The 16,694-nt window shown below is 36.4% G+C and overlaps 1 protein-coding gene across 5 annotated transcripts in view; it reads left to right on the plus strand.

The window, feature by feature from the left end:
• SENP6 (SUMO specific peptidase 6) overlaps positions 1–16,694 on the plus strand; it is a 72,065-nt gene extending 55,371 nt beyond the window's left edge. For all 5 annotated transcript variants that reach the window (XM_077174841.1, XM_077174842.1, XM_054629917.2 and 2 more), the window contains 8 exons: positions 726–848; positions 1,079–1,171; positions 4,224–4,657; positions 7,632–7,735; positions 9,794–9,882; positions 12,063–12,131; positions 12,308–12,458; positions 14,687–16,694. In XM_077174841.1, coding sequence (XP_077030956.1) covers positions 726–848; positions 1,079–1,171; positions 4,224–4,657; positions 7,632–7,735; positions 9,794–9,882; positions 12,063–12,131; positions 12,308–12,458; positions 14,687–14,887 — 1,264 coding nt within the window. In that variant the 3' untranslated portion in view covers positions 14,888–16,694. The remainder of the gene's footprint in view (positions 1–725; positions 849–1,078; positions 1,172–4,223; positions 4,658–7,631; positions 7,736–9,793; positions 9,883–12,062; positions 12,132–12,307; positions 12,459–14,686) is intronic.

A 16,694-nucleotide genomic window follows, 5' to 3' on the forward strand; every position in this document is an offset into this window, starting at 1 on the left:
TTTTGATCTTGCAAGGAAGTTTAGTTCTTCTCTTGTCCTGCTTGACAGTGACCCTTACCTGGGTAAAGGTTCTTTGGGCTTCTTAACATCTCAAGAGAAATTTAACTGGAAAAAAAAAAAAAAAGAAAAGGCTTTTTTAAAGTTCAGTTGTTTTTTCCAGAGTAGCTGTGTTTCCTGGAGTTTGTTTTGATTAATGTAATACATAAGTTAATTTTGTGCTATCACTGAGGCTGCAGATGTCAGAAGTATATGAAATTGTTACATGCTGCTGGTTTTATGCTACACATAAAGTGTGTATGTGTATTTTTCAGTCTATTAACATATTTTAGAAGTAAAAATTAAATTAATGTGTCACTCTTGGGACTGTTTGGAGATCTGGTGGCTCAAATACAAAATACAGGTCTCTTAGATAGGTTTTTATGTAAAAACTCCTTGAAAATTTGTTTTCCTGCCATGAAACAAAAATAAATACAAGAACAGCAGAACAGATAGCTGATTGAGCAGAGCAATAACACCTCGAAATATTAATACCTTGAAATATTTACATATGTTTTGCATTAATTAGTTTCTGTGGATAGTCAGCTCCAAAGAGCTGTTCTGTGAGAAGGTGCTACAATTTGGTGGGGAGCACCTGTTAGCAGTCCTTTTTACTCTGTTGCTGAGTACTTTGTTAAAACCTCCATTATTTTTTCTTTATTTTCTTTTTTTTTTTTTTAACTAATTAGGTATTTGGTACTTGAAAAGCTGAAAAAAGAAGATGCTGATAGAATACATGTGTTCAGTTCATTCTTCTATAAACGCCTTAATCAAAGAGAAAGAAGAAATATTCATGAAACTTCAAACCTTTCGTAAGTCTGTTGATAAGTCAGTTTAACATAGAGCTAATGCAATGAAGATTCTTAAAAACAGATACTATAGAGAGAGAAATAAACAGAACTCTAGGAAACATCCAGATCTGTAGCAGACATAGAATATCCCTTGAAAATCTTAACAACCTGTTTAGGTGAAAATATCTGGAAAATGCTCCCTCAAATAAAATAAGCCACTCTACAAATTGTATGTTGATTTCTTCTTTCAGAATACAGCAGAAGCGACATGGGCGAGTAAAAACGTGGACACGGCATGTTGATATTTTTGAGAAAGATTTCATTTTTGTTCCCCTTAATGAAGCGTAAGTGAACATACTTTTTATCACATTTGGTAAATGCTTAGCTTTATAATTCTGAAATTGAAAGTTACATTACAATAAGAATTGAAGTTAAAAATTAAGAGAATAAACATTTTCCAGGTGATAAAAATTAAGTAGTTATATAAGACCTTTAAATGTGGCAGTATAAGAATTATCAGACAGTATAAAGATAGCAAAAATTAACTTCTGTGAGTACTTTTTCTAGGTTTTACCTCAATCTCTTGCATTCTTTCTTCTAAGCTTCTGACATTGGTAACTTTTGGATTTATCTTTTTTAGTCCTTTCTAATGAGACCTCTGATATAGATGGGATCTGCAGTTACAATAAATGGATATTGAAAGAAAACTTAATTGAAAATCACTACTGCCTTGAGAACGTTATTTTTTTTCTTTATACCCCTTTGTCCTGCTATTTGTTAAGGGTCAGGAAGCAGACCATTAGCATTCTAATGTTTGCTAAGAACTGTGATGATGCTTGCTTTCCTTAAGATCAGAGCAAGTTGTCACAAACACATATCTGTATTTCACAGAAATAATCTAAACAGTTCTTAAGCCAAAATATTTATGAAAGTTAAAGTACTATATTTTAAATGTATTCAATAAAAAGAAAATAAGGACAGGAATTTTCTAACTAATGTCTCATAGGCATACCTAGCTGATATTTCAAAAATTAAAAAAGATATATATTTTTTTAATAAAATGTGATTTATCTTGGTATTGTGCCATGGTGCAGTGGGAGGCAAATTTCTAAATCTTCTCGTTTTCCTGCCTCCTCTCCAGCTAAATTCTGAGGCTATCAGTATAGAGGCAGTTACGAGATAACTGGTCATACATAGATCTGTCCTTTTTATAAAGTTGTATTTCCCCAACAAAGGTGTTCATCAGCACTGACTTTAGTTTTTGATGTACCATGACCTCTGGCAAGACATCCAGATCTAGGGGATTTTAATGACTCAGGTGTAAACTCCACTGCCGGTCCCTGTCCACTGCAGACTTCATCCTTACCATCCCTCTCCCATGAAACTTAAAGTACCAAAACTTTTGGTTTGTGTGTCATTTAAATTTTAAGTTGCCTTTGCACTTGTTACACAGTTCACTTCTCACCATCTCCTCATGTGTCATTCACATATGCATGTGGGTTAGGCATAGGAGAAATAAGGTTATGCAGAGGAGAAATGAGTATAAATTAGAAGTCACCTGAAAAGGAAAACAAATAGTTCTGTGGTTTTATAAGAATTATTTATGTTGCTAGTAGCTTAAAACACAATAGTTTTCACTGTCCTGTTCATTTACTAACAAGGAACTAAAGCAATGTCTTTCTCGGCAAGTAGAACATAACAGTTCATACGGAAGGCATAACATTCACACCATGTGTGAGTTGGTGATTTCAAGTTAGAGTAGCTTGGTCTCATGGACTCATCCTGTTGTGATTAGAGCATGAGAAGTGTACTCCTGGTGTGCATCTGTCACCTGGATATAGTCCTGTTCACACTTCTCAGAACTGTCCCTTCACCATAAGCTGAAGCTTGTCAAGTGGCGATGGTCAGACATTTATTTGCAACAGTGGTTTCCTGGTAGGTACAATGAGAATGTTGCAGAGCAGAAAAATAACCAAGTAGCCAGGGAGATGAGAAAGTGGTGGTTTGATGGGGAGTTGCTGGGTTTTGGTGTCTAGTTCCAACAAGTTTTTCCAGACTATCTCATAACCATTAGATTAGGGAATGTAGACTCATCATCTAACCAGCTGTCAGTCTGCAGTAAGCGGAGGTGGGGAGGTTGCCTTCCGGGCAGAATCATTTTCAGAACGGTGTGTTTTGATGTAACCATGACTACATCCTTGTCCTTTGGCTGTACGGTCCTTCTTGTTCAGGTCTCCAGTGAAAACGAATTGTTCTCTTACAAGTAACAAGCTGTTCTCTTTTTACATCCAGGTTAATATGCTAGTCTGCTGAAATAATTGGTACATAAAGTCTCTGTTAATAAAATACACACACTTTCCAGGGTTGGGCAGTACTTAATATGTTCATTTATTAGATCTGGTGAATCATTCAAGACAAACCATACCACACATGCTGCTTTCAGTGGCCACTTACTTTAATTGCCATTAAGTTTTGATGCAGTTTGGGCTTCATAACCATCTATTTTTTTTTTTAGCATGGCAGTTAGACATGCATGTTTTAGCTACTGCTTTTTATTTTGTCTCCTAAAACACATTGAAATGTGACTTCACCTGTATAATATGTAGCTAGCTTCTGTTATTTGCTGTAGACAATCAAAGATCCCTCAGAAAATTTCTTTATTGGACAATCAAAATCCACTTGTAATGCCTCAGTCCCTAAATTTGCTGCTGCTCTAGTTCTGATTGAGTGGCAAGTCAGTGAAGCCTAAAGAAGCAAGGAAATAGGAGAAAACTGTTGCCAAACCTACACTTTTTGTTGGGGGATATAACTGTTTTTGATTTGGAAAAGTTAGAATGTAAGTTCTGTGAAGGGTGGGGAAGACAGCAGAGCCATTGTGATGGCATTAGAAGCACTCTTTTTTTTTCCTTCTTTAACTTACTGTTGACAAGATTTCATTAAAAATGTGAAGTGTTAAATACAGTTGTGAGATCACATAGGTGGAAGACTGTGGGCAATTCAGCCATACCATTAGATCTGACTACTTGTGTTGCTAGTGCTGAACTACCAGAAAACTTCAAACAGCCATAAAACATGAACTCTGCAATCTTTAGTTAATGCATTAATGAAGAAAATGTTAAAAAAGAAATAAGCTTTGATTCAGAGAAATAAAAAAAATTGTAAAGTGTGAGCAAATTGAAATAAATATTTAAGACAGCACCTGTTTTCAACTAACTGCATCATATTAATTAATATGTTGGTGATTATTTGCATGGAGAAATTGTACTTTTACAGAAGCCTGTGAAGGCTTGAGTAAAACCTGTCCAGAAAAATGAACAGCTATTAAAGTTTGTCTTTGAATAATTACGGGGGCATTAATGTAATTGCAAGTTTTTAATGTATTTTTTTCCTTGGCAGCGCCCACTGGTTTTTGGCTGTTATCTGTTTCCCTGGTTTAGAAAAACCCAAATATGAACCAAATCCCCATTTCCATGAAAATGCTGCAATGCCGATGAAATGTTCCTCTTCAGATGGAGAGAGCAGCACACCATCTCCTTTGCCAAATGAATTAGATGCACAAAACTCGCCTTCCAAGTCTACAGCAAAGAAGACATTTACCAAAAAGTACAATACAGCTTTAATCGACCCAAACACTGAAATAGAGGACAGTGAATCTTCGTGTTGTCGAAGAAGTCCTTGTAGGGGGAAAAGTGCTTTCAAAAAACTGAATCAAATAGACAGTGATGTGGAAGAACCTAACACTGTGGAATCAGCATGCCATAAACTAGACCATAGAACTCTGGATGAAAACGGTATACAGGGTGAATTCACAGCTGCTAGCCAATCTATGGGTATGTAATTGTAAAAATATGCACATTTTAATGAAATATTTGGAGATTTCAGATCTATTACTACTTCTGCAATGGTGTAAACTTCATACTTCAAAAGTTTACTATATGGCTTAACTTCAAGTGCTTGCAATATAAGTGATTCATAGGTATTGCATTTTAAAAGTTTTTGTGGTTATTGACATAACTCTCCTGGCAAAGGGCTGGAGATAAAACACTGTTTTCCTAAATCAGATGAATTTTTCAGTTCTATGACCTTTTTTCAAACAAAATAATTTTGTAGATGCCACTTTGCATCCCTCAAGATTGCAGTTGTTAGGGAAAGAATAGTAGTTGACCTTGGATCCTTATAATGTATGTGCAAGGGAAAGCTGACCTAAGATTATGTGAACAGCCTTAATATCAGTGCCTTTTATCATTTCATGTTTTGCTACAACACTGTTAATTTCTTTAATGTCTTGATAAGAAGGTATGTAAAAAGAGTAAGAAGAAAATAATTCTAAAGACAAAAAAGAATTTTCTCCACTGTGTTACATGTAGAGAGGCTTTCTCAATTCATTGCTGCTGTGGAGACTGAGCTCACCAATCTGCAACAGTGTTTGTACCCAGGTGAACAAAGGAGCTGGCATACTTTTAAAGGCAGGTGAAGGAAGTAGAAAAGGGTTGTTTTCTCTGTTCACTGCAACAATTGGATCTCCTTAAGGCATGCAGTAGGAAAATGACTATGCAAAAGCTTTTACTTTAGTCACCAGTAGTATTCCTACTGACAGTTTATACAGTAAGGAATTGTGTACCTTATGTAGTACAAGTTCTGAAAATATTACCAATTGTACGGTTTAATCTGTATACTGCAGGCTATTACAACTTCAGTATCTTGGTGGGTATAAATAGTACTCATTTATATTCTAAATGTATTAATTTGTGATAACATTGTCACTGTTCCTAGAAGGCCTTGGACAGGTGCTGGTGGTGCGTGTAGATGTGTTCTTGTTTGAGTTGATTTTTCACTTTATGTGTGATTGTTACCATTTACGATATTGCTGCTGTATGGTGGGGTCTCAACAGTAGGATGCTGCTACTGTTGCTTGTCTGTAATTAGTTGGAATGTGCCTTATGACAGGTTTTTGCTAGGATTATCTTTCTTGTGCGTTTTTTTCTGGCTGCACTGTATTAGCAGCTGATGGTCATTCTCTTTCTAACTTGAATGCTCAGATTCTCTTGCTCAAGTATTGAAGATGATGCACTCTTTCATTAAAGCAGATGTTCTAAGGGGGCACAGTCCTGATTTAAGGCTGAGATTGACCCTAAGGATGTGTTTAGGCAGCTAAATTTACATGTACTGTATTTAAACTTCCATTTCAACCAGATGGAAGATAGGCATTCTGCCTTGGTTTATCTGAGCAGCCTTCATCTGTTGCTCCAGACGGGTGTGGATCTTGACTGTGCCAAATCCATCCGTATAAGTCCTGGATATCCAAGGATATCTCAAAAGACTGCATGTGCCTCTGATAGTGTAGTCAGTGAACCCAAGAGACTTTCTCTTCTGCTCCTGCAGCAGATACAGAGTAGCTGTTCAGTTAAGTAGCTCTCCTGCTGGTTTCCTGGCATGGAGACCCTAGGTGCTAACTATACATGGGAGCCTAAACTCAGATGGCTTGATCTCAAACTAAATCCTGGTGTTGAACTTGTGAATGTGTAGAAGTTCATACCCAAATAACTTTGAAGTAATCCAAAATATATCTGTTTTTATTACTTATCTAATAATTTTTTCTCAGTTTTTGAACAAGATGTGTTTTGTCTCAATATTAATACTTATTTTTTTGTAATACATCAGCAATAAGTCACATTAGTATATGGCCTATTTCTTGTGCTAAGGTCTTTTCAAAGGTACTGAGTAAGACTAATTCCCAAGCTTTTCCCTGTGGAACTTCACTGGTGACCTCTTTCCAAAGTGTTACCTTAACATCTCTTTTGAGCTATTCTCAAATGTGCATGTGCTTCTTTTTTTTTTTTTCCACTAGCTACTTCATTGCTCTATTTACTGTTACAGAAATCCTAGTTTCCTTTAATAGGTAATATGTCCTCCAATGACACCATAACCAATATTATTTTTGTCATTGTTTAGACGTATTACAGTAGCCCATTTCTAGGAAGATTTCAAGTTTTGCTGGCATGAATTACTTATTTTTCATTTATTTCCACAGTTTACTATTTTTTCCATCAAAATCTGTTCTTGTATGGTAGTAGTGAGACTAGTGAGCCTGTAGCTGTCTGTATTTGCTTCTTGTACAGGTATAGCTAGAACATTGATTTTTTCATCTGATGTTGTTTCCCACTAAATACAGGACTAAATATATAGAGGTCATTGGGAGTGAATTTAATCTTTTATGCAATAAACTGAAATATTTCTAAGCTGCTGCTCCCAGGAGAGCTGATCCTTCATTCTGCCCTCCCCACTAGTGTGTTCCCAAGCTGCCTTTCCCCTTCTAACAACACAAGTCTCCACAGTGAACTGATGGAAGAAATTATTCCAGTAGAAAAATAATAGGCTAGTGACTGCCTTTTTCAGTGATCCACTCACTGTGTGTATGGATGTATTTGGTGTTATGAAAGGAACCAGCTAGGGATAGGAGTAGATGGTCATTTTAGAGAGCATATCAGAGTGCCCATTTTGGTGGCAGTATCAATTTAGACTCTTATAAAGGCTCCATGGAACTGTGGGGAAATTTCATAGTGGGTTTTAGTCCAAGTGTTTCAAATTTATTTAGGTGTTTCACACTATAAGAAACAGTTTCTGTTGGGCTAATTAGAAGAAACTTACCACTCTGTTCAAATGCATGAGTAAATTATTATATGTTAGCTGTCACAGTTACTGTAAGCAATCCTGAGGAAATCTGAGGTATTTAAAATTAGTTTGGTCTTCAGTGCTGACATAGTATTTGATATTTAAATATCCTGCTGTCTGTGATTGATACAGATGGATTGCACAAAATCAGACTAAACTATAGTGAAGATTCAGCTGATGGCAGTAAACTAAATGAAGATGAGCTTATAGATTTTTCTGAAGACCAAGATAACCAGGTAAAGAATTTAGCAATTTTATTTAGGAAATGTGAACTGTTGTGTTGTATTTTGAATGGACAGCTTAAAACCGGTGTACAGATTGTGAATGTGCATTATCTAAAGCTACTTATCTTTACAAGTGTCAAGTCCAAAGCACTGGTTACCTACAAAAATCTGCAGGTTAGCTGACAGAGAGGATTATACATTTGTTCATTTATCTGTTTAATAGAAAACTGCTGTACCTGCATTTAATTTTGTGAGTGTTTTGTGTAGTGACAATATTACACAGTGATTTTAGTGGGAACACTGAAGTCAGTACACTTCTATCTTTTGTCTCCTCCACTCCATGTTCATCTACTCAACCCAAGAACAAGTTACTCTTCTTTCAGCTGCATTTCCTGAATATAATCAGACACATTTATAAGTATGTGTTGCTTTGTTGTTTTGTTTCATTGGTGCTTCTCCTAATCAGATTTACACAGCATGAATTTATAATCAAGTACCATTCTTGTTCATATTGGAAAATATTTATATTTTAAAGCTGTGGGAAGACTGAATATTAAATTGTCCCTGACTCACTCAGTGCTGGGTGTGAGGGCATTATTCCATAGCCCTGCTACTTTGTAAAGTGTAAGTTCAATGCGAGCAGGCCAGAAGTTACACATTTGCTCTTCCTAACTGGCTTGCCTGCTCATGTCCCAGGTGTACGACCTTTTCTGGACCTCTGAGTCTAGAACAAACTATTATTTTTCAATCTGCACCTCTCTGTAATGACTTCCAAGTAGCTCTGTATATATGTACACATACATACATATAAAAGCTCCAGTTGCTGTTGAAACCTAAATGTGTTTTCAGCTGGACTTAGCCCACATCTCCTGTCATGCCACCTGTGCAAACATTCTGAGTTTTGCCTGATGAAACTGCCTGTTTTGTAGCAGATAGAGTTTCCAGAAGATGGAGAATAAGTCTGAAATACATGGCATGAAGGCAGGGAAGCAAGCACATGGCCAGCTTCATTCCTCGAGGAAAGGAACAAATTCCAAGCTCTTTTGTTGCTGTGTAGCTTAGAACTTAATTCAGGCAGAAGCTGTCACTGATATTTTCTAGAATGCACAAAGCAAGTTTAGAAATGACCATGACAAACTGAGTGGACCAACCTTTTTATCTGCCAAAAAAGGAGTTGAGGCTGCAACAATAACAAGTGTATGAGGAGCTAGGCAGTAGTTTCTTACATGATAACATATTCATGGCATAGCTTGAGGATTTCAGTGCCAAGATCCTGTGCATTAATGAAATGTACACAGTGCACACAAAAATGTTAATAAATCATGCTGCTACAGGGATTCTCATTCTTGGAAAGGACCTCCTTCCCCATAATGCTGTCATCTGTGAAGTAATGTTGAATTCAATGGAAGGGTGAGAAACTATGGATCTCTGGAATTCTTTTAGATGCAACAACTTAGTGCTTTTGTTCATAAAACTTCTGTATCGTTCATAGCAATCAGTATTGAAATCAGAAGGCCAGAGGATATTTCCAGGCTTGTGATGTGACTGTTTTTGCAGTCCATAGCCCTGTATATCACGGTTTAATTTTCCTTGCCCTAAGAATCAAGTTGTTGCATTTTGGAACAAAAATAGAGATTTATTTCTCAGCTTGTTGCAGATCCTGTCTCATTTCACCTAGAAGAAAACATGTACAAAACTGCCAAGCAAGTTTCTAGTATTGACTGCAAGGAAAAGTACTGATAATTTGGATTAGAACCAAATAATGGAGATTGACCTCTTCTAAGCCAGAGGTGTTTTGAAAATGTTGGTTGCATTTTATAGTTTCACAGTCCTTAAGTAAATAGCAGCATTCAATCCATGTCATTCTAGCATGAATTTCAGAAACCACGTCACTAAAAGTTGGTCAGCTTAACAAAAAGTGAATAATTTCAGATTAAAGCTATCATTTCTTTATTGAACTCAGTTAGTGGTGTTGAATGAAAATGTTAAGTGTACCAATAAATTCCTTTCCATCTGTTTGAAAAAAACAGTATTAGCTTTTAAATACCTGTAATAACATTGCTTCTGTAGGAAGACAGTAGTGATGACGGTGGCCTTGTAGATGATAACTGTAATTCAGAAATGGGACAATGGTACCTGAAGCCAACTATCTGCAAACAGTAAGTATTAAAACAGTTTAAATGGAGATTTCATAGAAGTTTATGAAATATAAAAGATAATAATTTTGAGAAATAGTCATACATGAACCTTAATCAGCATGCTGTTAGGGTTTGAGAGAGAACTTTATATTAAAATCTTCAGTGAGCAGAAAATTTATTGAAATGAAACTACTAGTGAAACAATAGCTTTTTTGGTTTCTGTTAAGCCCTGTGTGCTGCATCAGGCAAGTGAAGATTGTTTCTTACAATGATGCTGTTCTTCGGTATTTTGCACTTGGATTCCTACAAAAACAAGGTGCAGAAGCATGTTCAAATGTATCCTATATTAAAAAGCAGATTAATATTTTTAAATTAAATAATTAAATTATTAGTGAAAAAAACCCCTTTATCACTACTCAAATTAGTAAAGGAATATTGGAGTAATTTTAACTGCCCCGTTTTCTTATCTAAATAAGATAGCTGTTCCTCTTTGTCTCTCTGGTTTTTTTCCTCTAATAAAAGAGTTCCACACTTCTTAAAATTTTTTTTATCTGTTCTGGATTTGAAAACTTTTCTTTTTTAATATTTGATAGCCAGGAGTAATTTCTTAATAAATATTTACTGCAGTTCTTTGCATTATGGTGTGACAGATGCATGATTCGAAATCCAGAAATATTGCTACTAGTATTGCCGTCTTGACAGTTTTCTTTGTATTTTTTTCATAATTTATCTATTTTTTTATTTCCTTTCTTATGACTACAAGGTTTACAGAAAGGTGAAGACTTTCACAGTACACTCACAGTACATTCTTAGGAGACAGAACAGAATTACAGATTTATATGTTATGGAACATAGGACTTAATACGTTTTCAAGAAAAAGTCCATCTGTGTTGTGTTTTAAGAATATTTATGAGCTTCTGATTATAGCTTGGCTAAATTTGTCTCATTTTGATGACAGATCATATGTACATAATACTTTCCAGCAGACTGTATTTTAATCCAATGTGAAATTTCATAACATCTTTGATGCTTAAGTATCAAATGTCATTAAGGGCACTTAAATACTCTACTATTAGCATATTGTAAAATTACTTCTATATAAAATAGAAAATTACTTTGAAAAGGCTGTCACTTCTTCCCCCTTTGTTCAGAAGAGCATTTTAAAGAGCATTTAATGCTTTTTAAAGATCAGTACCTATATGCATACTTTTATCAGAAATTAAAACAAGTACAAGCAAATATTAAGTGATTATCTGCTTATGCCTAAAAAATTGCATACATGTAAATTAGTTTATAAATGCAAACACACCTATGCATATATGCATGCAGATATTTTGTCTGAATTTGCTAGTTTGAAGTTTCTTTGAATTATACTTTGAATGTATATGTGTTATTGTTAGATAAGAAAAAACAGAGATTTGTGAAAAGTAATTGCATTTATTTATCCCTCAAATCCATACTACATATAATGCTGAAATTCTGAACTCTGATATAAGTTAGCTTTGATGTATAAATCCAAATTGCATATAAGCTGGCTGATAAGATTGCTGTGCTTGTGGCTCCTGAGAAGGTAGTGTGCTTTAGATTGAGTGATAGGATACCAGCATCTGTAGTATGCAGGAGAGGACTTGAGCAGACTTGGTTCTCTAGAAAATATTTGGTTATAGATACCTTTTTTAGAGTCTTCTAAAGAGACTTTTTAAAAGTCTTCCAAATAGAGTTGGTGGGTGTTTTGTGTGTAACTACCAGCTAGATTTCAGGTCCAGACTGGGACCACTTCTTGAACATGCTTTCCTAATGCTTTTCTTCTAGTGTGCTGTGGAGTGTCCCATCTATCCTCAAGCTGCTACTCCAGCAGGACATTTGTGGGCTCTGCGCCTTACTGTCTCTTGCCAGTGTCCCAGATACCTTGTGCACCTAAAAGAGCATTAGACACCTGAAGGTGTTTTAAGGAACTGTAACAAATTGTCTGACAGTACTGTATTTCCTAAGTACATTCCTAAGTGTACTTAGTGTATGGTTAAAGATAAAGATAAGTTGCCATTTAGTTATCCTTATTAGGAGGTTACAGCAGTGCTGGCAGAACTTTGCAGTATTGATCTAGTTTTGTTAAGGCCACCCCACAAACTATTTCTGTGTAACATTGTGTTTTTCAAGCTGCTGTAAAATATTGTGTACTTAAAACTCGTGTTCTCTGTTAGGCCCTGCATTTTGCTTATGGACTCACTGAGAGGCCCTTCCCGGTCAAATGTTGTGAAAACACTAAGGGAGTAAGTTTCCTATCTGGTGCTTGGGGCTTTTAAAATTTGGTTTGGTTTGGGATTTTTTTTTTTTAGTTTGGTTCAGTTTTTCAATGGGTTTTTTTGTGGGTTGTTTTTGTTTTGTTTTTTTTTTAATTCTTCAAGGAATAAAAAAATATTTTAATTTGCATGGTCTTTTATTGTAGATATTTAGAGGTGGAATGGGAAGTCAGGAAAGGCAGCAAAAGAAGCTTTTCCAAAGATGTCATGAAAGGTTCCAACCCAAAAGTGCCACAGCAGAACAACTTCAGTGATTGCGGAGTGTATATCCTCCAGTATGTGGAGAGCTTTTTTGAGGTACGTATGTTCTTGAAGCTATCTTTGATTCCTGCAACAATCAAATATAAGCTGTGAAAATGATTACAACTATAAAAGCCTTCTAGTGTAGCTCAATACCTATCAATAAAATTATGCATTATAAACTAATTTATGCATAAACACACAGAGTAACTTTTTTGAAAATAAACTAATTAACCTTTTTAGTTGCATGTACATAAAATAATTGTAAGCCATGAAATTTTCTGAGAGAATCTAAAGAAAACACATTTAGAGTCTTCCTTTCTGTTCTTTTGCTGTGTACCCTTTAAAATCATCCACTAAGAACTTGAGATCAAAATCTAAACTAAAAATGCACTACAAAAAGCTTAATAATTTTCCCCTGAGAACTGTGACTGAATAAATTCAGAAATATGACACAGGTAGGAGATTTATGTTTCTTTTGGGAGTGTTTTTAAATTGTAAGAAAACATGTAAGGGAAATCATTACAGCTGAATGCCAAATCTTGTTTCCATTGAAGGAATTGTTCGAATGCTTATTTACTTCCAAGCTGACTTGGTCTTCAAGTTACAGCTCCTTTCATAAGAGGAGGCATTAGCACCTTCTGGTCTAGATTGGGAGGAGAAATGATGGTCAAGTGAGATGCTGCCTGCATGGGACAGTAACTCTTTAGGATTCCTGGTGCTTTAGAGCATTGTTCTAAACTGTCCTGTAGCTAACCCTTTCCTGGAAAAGCTGGCAGCTTACCCATTCCTCAGCCCTCCCTCCCTCCATTCATACATTACTCGAGAGTAGTAAGGCTTTAGCAGAATGCATTCATGCAAATGGAAGGCAGAAACTTTGCTTTACTGACGAGTTCCTGAGAGCTTAGAACCATAACCAAGTGCCTTCTGTTTTGTTCACTGGGGGTATGAGGAGCAACTGAGTTTTATTAACCCGTTCCTTTTTGGAATGGTTTAATAAAACTGCCTCCAAGTTTTATTAGCCCATTCTTTTTTTGCAAATTAATTGCTGGATTATGCCAGGCTGTCATTATCCCTTGTCCTGCCTAGTCCAGCAGTGTGCAGCAGCTTTGTTTGCCAGAGAATAGGCACGACACATACATGTGACACAGAGCAAATCACAGGATATTCTCAGAAGTAACTCCAGTGAGGAGGGAAAACCTGAGCTGGCTGCACAGTACTAGACTGTCTCGAATTAGTCAGTGAACAATTTCAGCTTCTTTGTATTTGGAAAGTTGCCCACAGTCTCATTTTGCACCAGCTCTACAAACTTGAAGGGGAGTGTGTGGGAGCAGGTGCTTAACCCGATGTTTGTGAGCATCAGAGGCCGCCAGGGGCCGCTGCGGGAGGGGCAGCGCGGGCTCCGCCGGGAGCCTGCGGGGCGAGGGGCGGCGCAGCTGGCCTCTCACCCTGGCACCGCTTGTCTTCCCCGCACTGAACTGACTCAGAAAATGTTGCTAGTGCAACGTTAAGCACTGACGTGTTCCTGTGAAGAATGTCGCTAGTTTTTTTCACAAATAGCCTTGCTGATCTTACCTCAGTGATGAATGTAATTCACTCTTAAAGAGCCCTGATGATGTAAACTGGAGGACAGAAAGGGAGGAATTTCTCTGCGACAGCACTGTTCCCCAGATTGTAATTTGGTTAGGGTGGAATTGTACAGTATCACTGAAGAGGAGTAGAGAATGCATAATAATAATAATCGTAATTATTTGGGTGAATGTTACCTAGGAAGAAAATAGAATGTAAGTATAATAAGCATTGGTGGTAGGCAGGAGCTTTGCTTTCTAGGGTGAAATCTAAATCTGTCTTGCCTAGTTGGTCATGATTCTAAAGGCTGTTTATAAGAAGACAAATGTTTTGGACTCCTGATTAGCTCTAGATTTTGATGCTTTAAAAATGTTCTGTATCTTTGCAGTAGTTTTCTCTTTTTTTTTTTTTTAATTAGGAGAGTTTTACACATTTATGCAGACAAATGCTTAGTCTAAAAGTCGTAGCAAACACAGTAGATTGTTCAGGCATTCTTATAATCAGGAGTGTGATCTGGATGGATTTTAGTCTGTAACATACTGAAGCATGATTGATTTTACCATAATTATACATGTACAAAACATGGAAATTGTAGAGATTTTGTTCCATGCTCGTGGAATGAAGTGAGGAAGAATGTACTTTTCCTCACTATAGTTTTCTTCAGTCATTTAGGTTATAACTCTTTACTGTAATATCCAAATGACCTTTTTTTTCAGAATCCCATTTTGAGTTTTGAGCTACCAATGAACTTAACAGAATGGTTTCCACGCCCAAGAATGAAAACCAAAAGAGAAGAAATACGAAAAATAATCCTGACGCTCCAGGAACAGCAGAACAAGGACAAGAAGGGACAGAAAGACCCAAATTCAATGTTGCAGGAAAAGACAGAACAACTTACCAACAACAACTCAGACTGAATGTTGTATCTGTTGCATGTTAGCTCCACAATCAAAACTGAAACCTACATTTCTGTCTGCCCAAACTAAAGATTTGGCGTGTTCTCTGCTCAAAGTTACTTGGGAATGTTTAATGCCTGTATAAATGTGTGTCATAAAATGGTTTAATTCCCACAAAGATGTGTATTAAGTGAGTCTGTACATATGTTAATGAGGCCAACTTTTTCAGCATTTGTAATTACTTTTTTTCCACTTGATAGGGAGCTTTTGTTATGTATTTCTGTTAATAGAACTTAAATAGGAGCTTCTAAACAAAAAGAAAATAAAGAAAATATAGGATGAAGTGGTTACCTTTTTCTTTTTCAGTTAAGTTTTAATGTTACATGCTTAAGTAACACCTAGGGAATGATTTGGTAGTGAGATAATTAATTCATATTTTGACCCTCTTTAGTTGCCCTTTACAAGATTATTCTGCTTGCGCTACAGACAATAATATGGGTAAGTGTCTCAATGTACCATGGCCTCCAAGGGTGATTCCCATCCTCCCAGTATCTAAGTGTAGGCAGTGTCATAGTTCATAGGACTGCTTCAGATTTGGGGGTTTAGAAGATATGCATTGCAGTTACAATTCCACCCTTGCTTTAGTGGGACAGGCTAGGGAAAGGGGGAAAGTGCTCTTTGACCAGAGGTAAACTCTTCAAACAGTATTATAAAAGTGGTTTCAATGAAGTGATCTTGAGTGACTCTATTAAATCATATTTTGTGGATCCCAGTTGTTGTACAGGTGTATTTTGAGACTTTCTTCATTATAAAATTGTATTTTGGTAAGTGTACTTGGAATAGCAGATTGCCCACATTACATTTTCTATGTTACAATTCTGAATGTTACATTCATATGTGCTTTATCTAAGTAATGAACATTTAAAAAGAAAAAGTGTATGATTACTATTTTTTCTAATATCCATGCAAAAAAACCAAAATACCGGTGTTCATTGCTTGCTTGTTTGTTCTTGGCTTTACGTAGCATCAGACTAATGTAGGGACTTGCTTGGATATTTCCAGTGTATTTTGATTTTACAACAATCTGAAATGTCATTGTTGCTTAAACTGCAAATGTAGCCCTTTATCCCTGTTCTAGAAAGGCTTTGTCATTGAAGTGAGGAAAGTAAGAAAAGATTTGTTCAAGGATATATATATATATCTCCCCTTTTCTATTTATACAGGTATCTTTGAAGGGAACCAGAAAGTGTCACTTCCCAGGAAGGAATTTGTGGGAGTAGAGAAGGATCTTCTATCTCTCCTTGCAGATAATATTTTCTCTCCTGATTTTTCTCCTGGAAGTGTCATTTACCATTCCCTTCTCCCAAAGAGAAGCAGCAGAGAGTTCATTAGCTGAACTCTGGGCCCCTTGAGATTTTATTTTTGTACACAACATCCAAGTTAACCCAGTGCTTCATGGCCTCCATGAGTTTTCATTCTCACTAAACCCTGAAAATGCAGCTGCTAATGATGTTACTTCCAGGGCATTCCTGCACAGGGGACTCTCTGTGGCACCCTCTGTTTACAGGGGGTTCTCTCACCGAGGCAGAGTGGTTGCACATAGAGCAATACAATTGTGGGCTGCTAATCTTTTGTACAGATAACTGTGGGATTTAGGGGAGTTGTTCATTCCCTGGTTTCTCTGGCATAAACCCTGGGCCCCATGGAGATTATGTAAGTACCACATATATGTGTTCTGTTAGAAATGACTCCTGCAGTTTTCTTGTTGAAAGAATGTGGGGGCAATTTCCTGGACTACAAATTAAATATGTAATGTGCACACCTCTGA

Source organism: Agelaius phoeniceus, chromosome 3, assembly GCF_051311805.1.
Source record: "Agelaius phoeniceus isolate bAgePho1 chromosome 3, bAgePho1.hap1, whole genome shotgun sequence".
In the NCBI taxonomy this organism is placed as follows: domain Eukaryota; kingdom Metazoa; phylum Chordata; class Aves; order Passeriformes; family Icteridae; genus Agelaius; species Agelaius phoeniceus.